This window comes from Apis laboriosa, unplaced genomic scaffold, assembly GCF_014066325.1.
Source record: "Apis laboriosa isolate Shangri-la unplaced genomic scaffold, ASM1406632v1 scaffold53_cov140, whole genome shotgun sequence".
Lineage (NCBI taxonomy): Eukaryota > Metazoa > Arthropoda > Insecta > Hymenoptera > Apidae > Apis > Apis laboriosa.
The window spans coordinates 1,875,863-1,887,358 of record NW_025223656.1 but is presented as its reverse complement, the minus strand read 5'-3'; the positions used below and the strand labels follow the sequence as shown (position 1 = coordinate 1,887,358).

The 11,496-nt window shown below is 19.9% G+C and overlaps 1 protein-coding gene across 1 annotated transcript; it reads left to right on the top strand.

The window, feature by feature from the left end:
* Positions 1–7,775, top strand: LOC122717572. The gene is given in 6 exon segments (XM_043941790.1): positions 1–95; positions 161–248; positions 535–680; positions 1,396–1,603; positions 7,392–7,587; positions 7,642–7,775. Coding segments are annotated over 6 exon segments (867 nt in total).
* Positions 7,776–11,496: the final 3,721 nt, after the last annotated feature.

Genomic DNA, 11,496 nt, shown 5'->3' with positions numbered 1-11,496 from the left:
ATGGATACATACAAAGGACAGAATGAAATCGAAATATATTATATTATTTGTGCAAAACTAATCAAAGCAATAGAAGTATATAAATTAGTTGTCAAGTTGTATTTTTTTGTCAGTTTTTTTTTTTCAAGAAAATTTTGATCTTCATTTTTCATTGTTAAAGGTTTTTTAAATGGTCAAATATATATAAAATTCTATACACTATAAATATATTCTTATATGTATTTGATGTCAGTGTTCAATTATATTATGTGAGTAATTATTTCTGAAATTATTTCATAAGTATAGTTTAATATTATATATTATCGATTAATATAATTTTCATTGATATTTTCCATTTAATGCAATTGTTTATTTATTTTTAATAATTGATAAAAATTATTAAGATTATTAAAATTATTAAGATTATAAATTAGATGTTAAAAGAAAATCTGGTTGTATGTATTAAAAAAAATTTATTTTTGTAAATGTACTTTTATTCTATGAAAACGATAACGTAAATAATTATTACAATAAAATTTATTTTATTTATAATAGGTCGTTTATATGCTTCAACAACTGGAGAACATCTATAAATTGTGCCTCAACATGTTATTGCCGATTGGTAAATTTTGTTTTTTATTTTTAATCAGTTATTTAGGACAGAATATAGAAAGTCATAGTAGCGAAGTTTTCGAAAAATGGTATGTATTTTATTATAATATAATATAATATAGAATGAAATATAGTTAAAATTATATTATATATAATATATATATAAAATGTTAATATATTCGTTGTATATTTTTTAGAAAATCGATCCTGAAACTTAAAATAAACATAAAAATTAATATACAAAAATATCGGTTGATATAATAAAGTAGATTCATTTTTTTTCTGTTTTCATTTTTTCAACTTCAAAATGATTAAATAAATATAAATAAGTCTTAATATTTATTAATATATTAATACAATTTTGTATTTTTTTTTTAGAATTGATTTATCCTTTATAACACAAATATATTAACATCCTATATATTATCAATTAACTGAGTAATTATAAATATAACAATTATTAATAATTATAAATAAATTTCATATAATTAATTATTTAGTCCTTTCAATGTAAAAATTTCTTAATATTCAAAAATCGAAAATATATACAATACTATAAAACAGCATAAAACAATAAAAACAATATTAATATATTAAGAACGCAGCATAAAAATGAAGAAATTGCAAGAAATTATTACAATTTTCCAATCATTTTTGCATATAAGAATGATTTTATGTATGTTTATATAATATTAATATATTATATTATATAATAATTATTATTATAATAAATTTATAGCATTAAAAGGGTTAAATACTGCACAAAATATTCAGTTTTATGAATTGAATTTTTTGTATTAAAAGTTATGATAGTCTATGGTATACTGCACCAGTAGCTATAAGAAAGTTACTATTGATTATAATGATAAATATCATGAAACCGTGTCAATACAAAATGTTGGGAGGATTATTTAAAGGCAACATCAAAGGTTTTGCACAGATAATTAATTCAAATATTATTAAATATTTTTAAATAACATCGAGGAGAGATGTGATAGAACAGTATAGATTTGTATTTCTTAATCTTTTTTTGAGTTATAAAAATAATAGATTCTTAAGAAAACTTTTAAAAATTAATATTGGGATAATATCAACATTTTTATTTTATTAAGAAATCTCATATTCTTTAGAATAAAGAAATTTAAATAATTATAAAATAATTATAAAATAAATGAATATGTAATTAAAAATAATTTTCCAAAAAAATATCAAGATTAGGAATTATTGGTGTAAATTGATATTTACAACTACAAAATCGATTTAGGGAATAAGAAAAAAAACAAAAAAAATTGAAAAATGTAGAAATAAATTAAATAATTAAATATCAAATTTAAATATCTGAAGAATAATCAAGGAATTTCAAACAATCAATTTTAATTATCTCTTCTAATTATCTCTTCCAGATCGTATATGATTCGTATATGTATCTCGTATTTCATGAGCATGCATTCGACACAATAACGAATACGTTGAACATATTTCATAACAAACTGCGTGTATTATTAAACTCAAAATATGTTTATTACACCATTAATTTGTAATAATACTAATAAATAACCATAATAATAATAATTGCATTTATACAATTATATAGTGTGATTTATGAATTTCTTTATAATTTTCATATATAAATTATGACGTCACCAAATTCACTATGAATTTTATACCATATTACTACTATTATATCTCTATAAATACTACTTTTTTTCTTTTCATAAAAAAAATTTTCTGGCTAATCTATTCAGAATTTATTTAAAATTGTAACTTCTCTGATAACAGCAATAAATGTTAATTAAATAATAAAAGAAAATATGGGAATTCGATAAATAATCCAATCATAAAAAAAATCATTAATCTTGTTTATATTTTCACGTTAACGTAATAACGTAAGAACAATGTTAAAATTATAAGTGAAAAAATTAACCAAATAAACTTGAAATTTTAAAGTCTATGTTGAGATACTACTATTGTTATCCGCACTCTTGCTATTTTTATTCTTAATTTTTATTCTTCTTCTTATTGTTCTGTCTGTTATTCTGTATGATCAATAGTGAAAAATTTTAGAATAGCTATCAAACTCAGCATATCTAATAATGATCGAAAATGATAAGGATAATAATTCAATAAGTAATAAAAGAACAAAATATTAAATTCTTAAATCACTTATTCTTTTAATTCTATAGTTATGCTTATAACATTGCTCGTCGATAAATACTGGATTTAATGTTTTAATAAAATTAATTTCTATAGCTTTGCTTTAAACATTAATAATGATTAATAATGATTTTATGCCAAGTAAGTAAGTTTCAAATTTCAAGCATTTACTTTATTAATTTTTATGTTTTCTTTTAACATTGCCAACAGATAATGTATTAGATTCAATAAAACTTAAAGTGTTAAGTCTTTATTTCTACATTCATAATTTTTTTCTCAACATTTAGATATTAGTATATGCACGGTCAATCGCAGCATTTATAATACAAGCAATGATCTATTTATAAACAGCAATGATCTATAGGAATTATATTCATTGTTAATGAGAATAAGCTACAACTTGTTGCATGATAAGAGAATGAATGACCGAAGTGATTGAAACGACTATATAAAGCAGATAAACGGAAAAAAATTGATAGCATTAAATTTCTAAGATTATTTCTATAAGACAAATAGATAACATTAATAGTATATTCAAATGCAAAAGTAGATTATTTTAAAACTAAAACTTTTGTCTTATTTTTTATAGTATTGAAACTTATTGTTTTCGCTGAGGAAGAATATGTTCTCTTGTTTACTTATAGTAGTATTAACGGTTTGCTGAGAAATTTCAGTATGATTGTCACTGTGTAATTTATAATTATTACTTTAATGTTAATTATAATTGTTAAAATTATTTGTGAGATTTGTATTTATATTACTTATTTCGGATTCCGTGTTTTTATTATTGTTTAATGTTGTTATCTTAGTAACGTTATTACATTGATTGAAATGATTTAAAATGAAAAATTTATAATAATTTGAAGGAAATCAAAAAATTAAATATATTAATTGATTTAAATTATTAATTACATATTTAATTATATATTATTTTCTGATGAATCAACGTTCACAAACCATGAAGAAGTTGAGACATAATATGCATATTATTGATCTATTGAAAGTCTCAAATAATTAAGGTACATCATCAATATTCATGGTATGTCAATGAATAGTGCATATTATATCATAAATAATGAAATTATTGGCTCATTTTTTATTGAAGAGAATTTAGAACAAATATGCTGATTTTATTATAAATATATTGCTACCTTATTACATACTTTTTGAAAACATCTGATCAGTATCAGATTTAGAATACTTTAGTTTCAATTAGATTGTCGAGCACATTGTGCACGTGTTGTATGAGATATATTAAATTTGAAGTTTTTTGATCTTTTGATCGATCATTCATTGCATTCCTAGATCCCTAGAATTTTATTGGGTATGAACAATGAAGAAAAATTCAAAGTTCATATTAAAAAGAAAATTATATAAATTTATATATAAAAAATATATAAATTTAGCTATAATATATACTTTATATTATTTATGATATATATTTTTTATAATATATACTTTTTATTTGGCCTGAAGCCAAGATAAGATAATCCTGCAAAATTCAATTATTTTCTATTTTTCAAAATCTATAATTATTTTTTTATTTTATTCTTTTTTTTAATATTATAAATCTACATGTATTTATGGTTAAAAATATACATATTTTTAGATATTAATTTAGATATTAATAGTTAATTTTAATGATAATTAGTATATTAATTATTTCAAAAAAATAAACCATCTTACTCAGAATTGCTCTATTTTTAATATAACAGTATTCTCTTATTACTATTATTTAAACGTGAGAAGAGAGATAAATAATGTATAATGAGAAAAATAAAAGAATAAAAAATATCAAAATATATGATCTATAAGGCATATATTTCATATATATATGAAATAAACTTCTTTATTCAATAAATCAATCTTTATGTTATGGATTATATCGAAATATAAGAATTAATCGTATACGAAAAAAAGACTCAAAATCTGAAAAAGACGAAGTATTATCTTTTTCAGGGAAAAAACGCTTATGATAAAGAAAAAGAAAAAAAATTCTATTCTTCAAAAGAAAATAAAGATATAATATGCAATATTATCTTCATAGATAGATTTTTCTTTAATAAAAAATATAATTTCATGAAAATTGAAAATTTTTATAATGTTATCCATAGTCTCCATCGTCTTCTGAATATTAAGGGATATAAATGAAAAAAATCTAATAATTAAAGAAAAGTCTTTATTCAAATATCGAATATAATTTGAAGGCGAAATATCTAAAGCAATACTATCTATCTACTATTTATTGTTTATTTTATAGATTGGAAAATAGAAATATTTAAATGAAACATTTTATGGTTTAACAAATATTGACAGATTAAGAATAATTTTGGCTTATTAAGAAATATCAATTCAACATATAGATTTATCATAATGCATTTAGATCGAAAAATGAATTTATGAAAGAAGTAACTATTAATTCTTTTTGATTGATTTGGATTGTTTAAATTTTGCTGGTGTTTGCACGAGATGTGTTAATTAAATTCTTCTAACTATTAAATTAAAGAAATCTATGTGAATTGATAAAAACTATATTCCACGATTATATATAATTTTCAATGACTAAGAGTTCTAATTTGCTTTTAAGTATTGTTTGATTATTGCTTGTTTAAATTTTGACTTCCTTATATTTATATTTATATTTATATTTATATTTATTATATTTTATAGAAATTGGACTTCGATCATTTTACATAAAAGAAATAAAACATACATGGATTATTTGATTTTATGTATTGCAAAATAATAAGAATCAAGTTTATCTTATTGATAAAAAAAAAGACTAACAAAAAATAACTATTCTCAAGTTATCAAATATCGAGTGATCATGCCTTGAGCGAAAATGATTATAGCAAATAATTAATTTAGAAAATTTTGAATTTGTATATGTTTTGAATATGTAATTTCGGAAATTGGAAAATTATAATAAATCATTAGAATGTGCAAAAAAAAGTTATAATTTGTTAATTGAAAACAATATTCTACATTTCAAAAATATAAAAAATATAAATGTAATAGATTAATTAAAAGACTTAATAAATCTGAAAAAAGTTTTAAATGAATGAAATGTAATGAATTAAATAATATGTTTTACATTTACTTCAATACATATATGACTTGAATTCAATAAAATTGATTTATGCATAAATGAGATTAAAATTTGAGAAAAAATCTTTCATGTTGATTAATTGAATAGAAAAATTAATTTATAATAAAATAGATTTGGTTACAACATTCAATTGAGAAAATTAAAAAATATATCATGTAGAAAAAATAAAAAAACGATTTATGGAAATAGAAATAACTTATTAAAAAATGCCATAGATTGAATATTGATATTCAGAGCATAGATTCTGAAGATGATTCATTTGATATCAACAAACTGTTTTAAAAAATTGATACGATAAAAAATATCATGAAATTATTTTTACTACATATTTACTATTTGTTAAAATAAATGTTGAAATTGTTTAGAATCTCTCATTTATAAAAAAAAATCTCATTTATAAAAAAGCATATATTTTATAAGATGTACTATTTAAATTATATCTTACAATTTTCTCAAATTATTATAATTATTAAAGTAATCAAAGTATTGTTATTAAGATAATCAAATTAATTGAGATATTTTGTACATAGCTAGAATAAAAATCATAACTAGTAGCTATAGAAGCAATAATCATAAGTATTATTAAGCAATAAGAATATGTTTGTTGTTATATGTTTTTACATATGTTTTGTAAGTGTAATAGAATTTAAAATAATATTTATATGTATAAGGTATCCCATGGAAAGCTATATTTTTTAAACAGTTAAATAGAAAAAACTATTAGAAATCAAAGTTAAAAAATATTCAATGAAGCAATCTGGATAATTATATGCAGATATAATTTTATGCAGTGATGTATTTGAAAAATATAATAGCATTTTTTTTCAAACAGAATTTTATAATTTTGACAGTCAATAGAATTTATTAATTTCTATAAAAAAGTATTAATATTTTTACTCTAAATCTATTGATTTTTAAGTTATTAAATTTAAAAAGTTAGTAAATTATTTAATTGCAAATATTTAATACTTTTAATCAATGCAAAGTTAAATACTTAGTAATTTTTCTAACATAATATATTGATCAGAGTTACAATCATCTCATATCTTTATACTTTAGATTAATATTTTTTTCTTTTTTAATAAAAAAAATTTTAATATTATAATAAATCATTTAGCAAGAACCAGTTAGTGATTGATCTCAGTCACAATCGTTCATCAATCCATCAATTTGATTTTTTCTTGAACTAATGGCACATGTATAAATGATACATACATATTTATATATATGTACACTTTTTCAACACTGTTCAATACTCATCAATCTTAAATATCATATTACGGTCAAATCAGTTAGAAAACAGAGCCAAAATGATCAAATATATATGTATATTTCATATCACATATTGAATAATAATATATAATAATATATAACATATTGAAAAATAATATTTTTAAATTAATAATATGTATATTAATATATTAAGGTGTCCCATAAGTTTCGTAACCATACTAGGAATGATTTTAACTGGCTATTTTTATATAAACATGGAAGCTTATTTATTAGCCATTTATGGCATCAGTTTTAGTCACTTCAGGGCTCTTTTAAAGTACATTTTATTGGTGACATAGTCTCTTTTGAAACTTCTTTCTATACCATTCAAAAGGAAGCATTTGCGGCATGTTATGCTTTATTGTTTCAAAAAATAAATAGTGCAAGTGATAGTGCAAATGATACTGCAAACAAGATTTGTACTGTTTACGGAAGTGGTACTATAACTATTACGATCATCCGTAATTGATTTAAGAGATTTAGATTTAAGAGCTAGCAATTTTGATTTTTGAAAGATGAAGATCGCAATGATCGCCCAGCAGCGATGGATACGGATCTTATCAAGGCCATGTTCGTTGAAAATCTGCGATACTGTTTGTACGAAATAGTGGATATCTCTACAATCCCACGACAATACATAATCATCTGATCAGCATGGGATATATCAATCGATGTAAAGTTTGAATTCCATAACTATTGACGGAGACCGGCCTTATGAACCGCATCTTTATTTCTTCAACGACATGAAAAAGATTCTTTCTTAAAGAGTCTTATCACTGGAGACGAGATTTGGATTTTGTATCAAAATGTACATCGAAAATGCACTTGATTTAAGAACAATAAATCTTTAACTTTTGCAAAGCCTGGACTTCACCCAGAAGAAAGTTCTTTTGTCCATTTGATGAGATTGAAAAGATGTAATTTACAATCAGTTTGATAAATTAAAAAACGCCATAGCAGAAAAACGGCCAGAATCGACGAGACGTTTTTCATCGCAACATATTATAATATGTACAACATGCAAAACTGCATGTTGCATTGGGTGTAAGAGAAAAGCTATTAGTTTGATTGGGACATTCTATCGCATTTTCTGTACTTTCCAGATCTTATTTTATTCAACTTTTACTTGTTCCTGTCATTAAAAAATTTTCTCCATGATAAACGATTCCAATTGGTAAGCGAAATAAAAACGCATCCCGAAGAATATTTTGCAAATAAGCCTCAACAATTTTGGAAAAAAAGAAAAATGAGGCTTCCTGAGAGATAGAAGAGGGTGATAGACGGTTTATATATAATGCGATAAATCAACCTTAAACAAATATCGTGTATTCATGTCGTATCAAAAAAAAAAAAGAAACTTATGGGACATTCTAATATATAATAGAAAACATCAAAATCAATATTTAATAAAAAATTACTATTTTAATTGTTTTATTAAATTTTTTAAATAGTTTTTTAAGTCCGAATATTTTTGTGAGAAAAGTAAATAAAATTATGATTTGATTTAATTTTTAATATTATTTTTTATATGAAATTAATAATGTTTTGTAAAGTATAATAATAAATAATTAATAAATTTGAATTTATTTTTTCTATAATTAACATATATATGGAATTAAAATAAAATTAGTATCTGAATATTTTTATAACCATAAATAGAATATTTTGAACGGTTGAAATCCAATATAATATTTTATAGTAATGCTGTGACAAAAATAAATAAATAAATACGCAATAAAAAAAATTTCTGTAATTTTACTTTTATTTCTGTAAAGATATTACTAATGAATTTTTTAGATTTTTTAAAATAAGTCCAAATGCGATATAAATTAAACAAGTTTAATTAATAATTAAGTTACGTTCATATTATTGAATCTTATTTTAATTCATTATATTTAAAAAAAATTTTCATATTTATATTTTTTCTCTAATTTTTAACAAAACATAACTTTCTATATAATATAGACGTGATTTTAAATAGTAGATATATAATAAATAATAATACAATAATGAATTATGATACTTTGCTTTATATAATGTTAAAATGCTATAATGTTTTTTCATGTGTATAATGTGGAACTGGTTTACACCAACATTTCAATATTTTCAATAAATTATAATAATAGATTTTAAATGTCAAAAATAAGAATCTAATGAATTTAAAATCCGAAGAACGAGATGACCATACAATCTTTCACATCCAATTCAATTATTTGATAAATGTTCATTAAAAAAAAAAGCTAAACAATCTATTTCTATTACTTTTTCATATCTTATAAGAATAAATAGAATACTTCTTATTTTTCTTTTTTTATTGTTCATAAATATATAATCATTTTCAATTCTGAAATGTTCCATTTGAATATTTGTAAAAAAAAAAAAATTGAATTATTGAATATTTTGTAATATAAACAATTTATAATAATTAATTCTTAAATAATTTAATTCTTAAATATATAAAAATTAAAATATAATATAATATTTAAATAATAATTTAATAAGGATTCATTTATTTTAATAATAATACATTAATATTAATAAAATATTGCGTAAATTTATTATTTATAAGTCTATTTTAAGTCTAATTTATTTATAAGTCTTCAAATTTTTTATAAAATAAATATTAATATATATATATATATATATAAGAATTTGAATATATTAAATTATAAAATTCAGAATTTTATAAAAAAAGCAAAAAAAATTTTATTCATCATTGTTTATAATAAAATACAATTGAACTAATACTATATTGTAGATAATAAATATCTATTTTTAATTATTTGAAATTTTTTATTATAATAAGTATAATTTTAAAAGTCGTAAATAGTTATAGTAAAAAATTAGTTTTGGTTAACTATATATTTACTAATATTAAATTCATTTTTTTAATATATATATAAAATATTAATATATTCGCGAGACACTTTGATTGTAAACATAAAAACAAATACTGAAAATTGATATATAAAAATGTTCGTGGAAATTTATTTATAAAAAAAACTTAATTTCATATTAGATGAAATAAAATGAAAACAGTATATATGACAGCAGTATAATGGAAATAGAATGATTTCACTTCCATTTAATCTCGTTAAAATTTTAACTATTTATAAATGAATAAGCAAGAAATAAACAAAAGATTTTTATATACTAATTATTTTTGTATTATTTTTGACTTCTAAAATTGATTTTCTGAAAAAGTGTCTTACGAATTTAATATCTTATATGTATGTATAACATATATAATAATTTAACATGGCACGCAGTTATTACAATTTCTTATTTAAAATTCCTTTGTAACAATGCAAATTAAGTTTCAAAGATTGAAAAAGCAAAAAGTCTTTTTTTATATATATTATGTTATCAATGTAATGTAAAAATTAAAAATATCTATTGTACGTAAATAAAATGTACTATTGAATAAATATATTTAATATATGTAACAAAATTGTATATCATATAGAATATCGAATTTCAATAAATAAATAAATAAATTCGGAAATCTATCAATTCTTTATAAGTAAAAACTGATCATACTTGTAATTTAATGCTACATTTACTATTGGTAAATAGATATATTTATTTTATTTTTATATATTTAAATATTTCTGAAAAGTGAATTGAATAATTAAATATTTTTATGAATATAAATTAGTTATAAAGAAAAATATTATTTTTATATGATTTATTATTAAATCTTTATTCTTAATTGTTTAATAATAGTATATCATTAAAATTATTTTTTTTTTTTTTTTTTTTAGAAATGATTTTCAATCAGGAAAAAAATTGTATGTCAATAAATTATGAAATTCTGGAATTCTAAATATATATGATATAAGATTCTTTTACAAACTACATTATTTCAAGGCATCTAAAAAACACTAAGTATAAAAGACATAGAAATTTTAATAAAAAAAATGAAAAATATTTATGTATATTTTATGATTAAATAATAATTAATTTTTTATAAAAGAAAATAAAGAATTTTTTAAATTTTTATTAGAAATTTGGCATTAGAAAAAGTTGACAAGATCAAACGGCTACTTTTTGTAAAGCAAAGTAGTATTACTATCTGCGTGCTAATATTCAAGTTTAGATTTTTTATTTAAATTTTTTAGTCGTTATTTATAAATACAATATATGTTATTTATTAGTTATATATATTGATTAATTTATTTAGTTGTTTCATTTTTTATATTTCTCAATAGTAATTTATCATAAATTTTTAAAAATCATGCATTTCCAAAACTATGTAAAATAGTGTTTAAAACCTTTCCTAAGTAATTTTCGCAACAAGAAACTTAAATTTTGTGAATTTTTCTACTGCCTCAAATTTGTTATTTATTTTGTTCATAAGTATGATTATA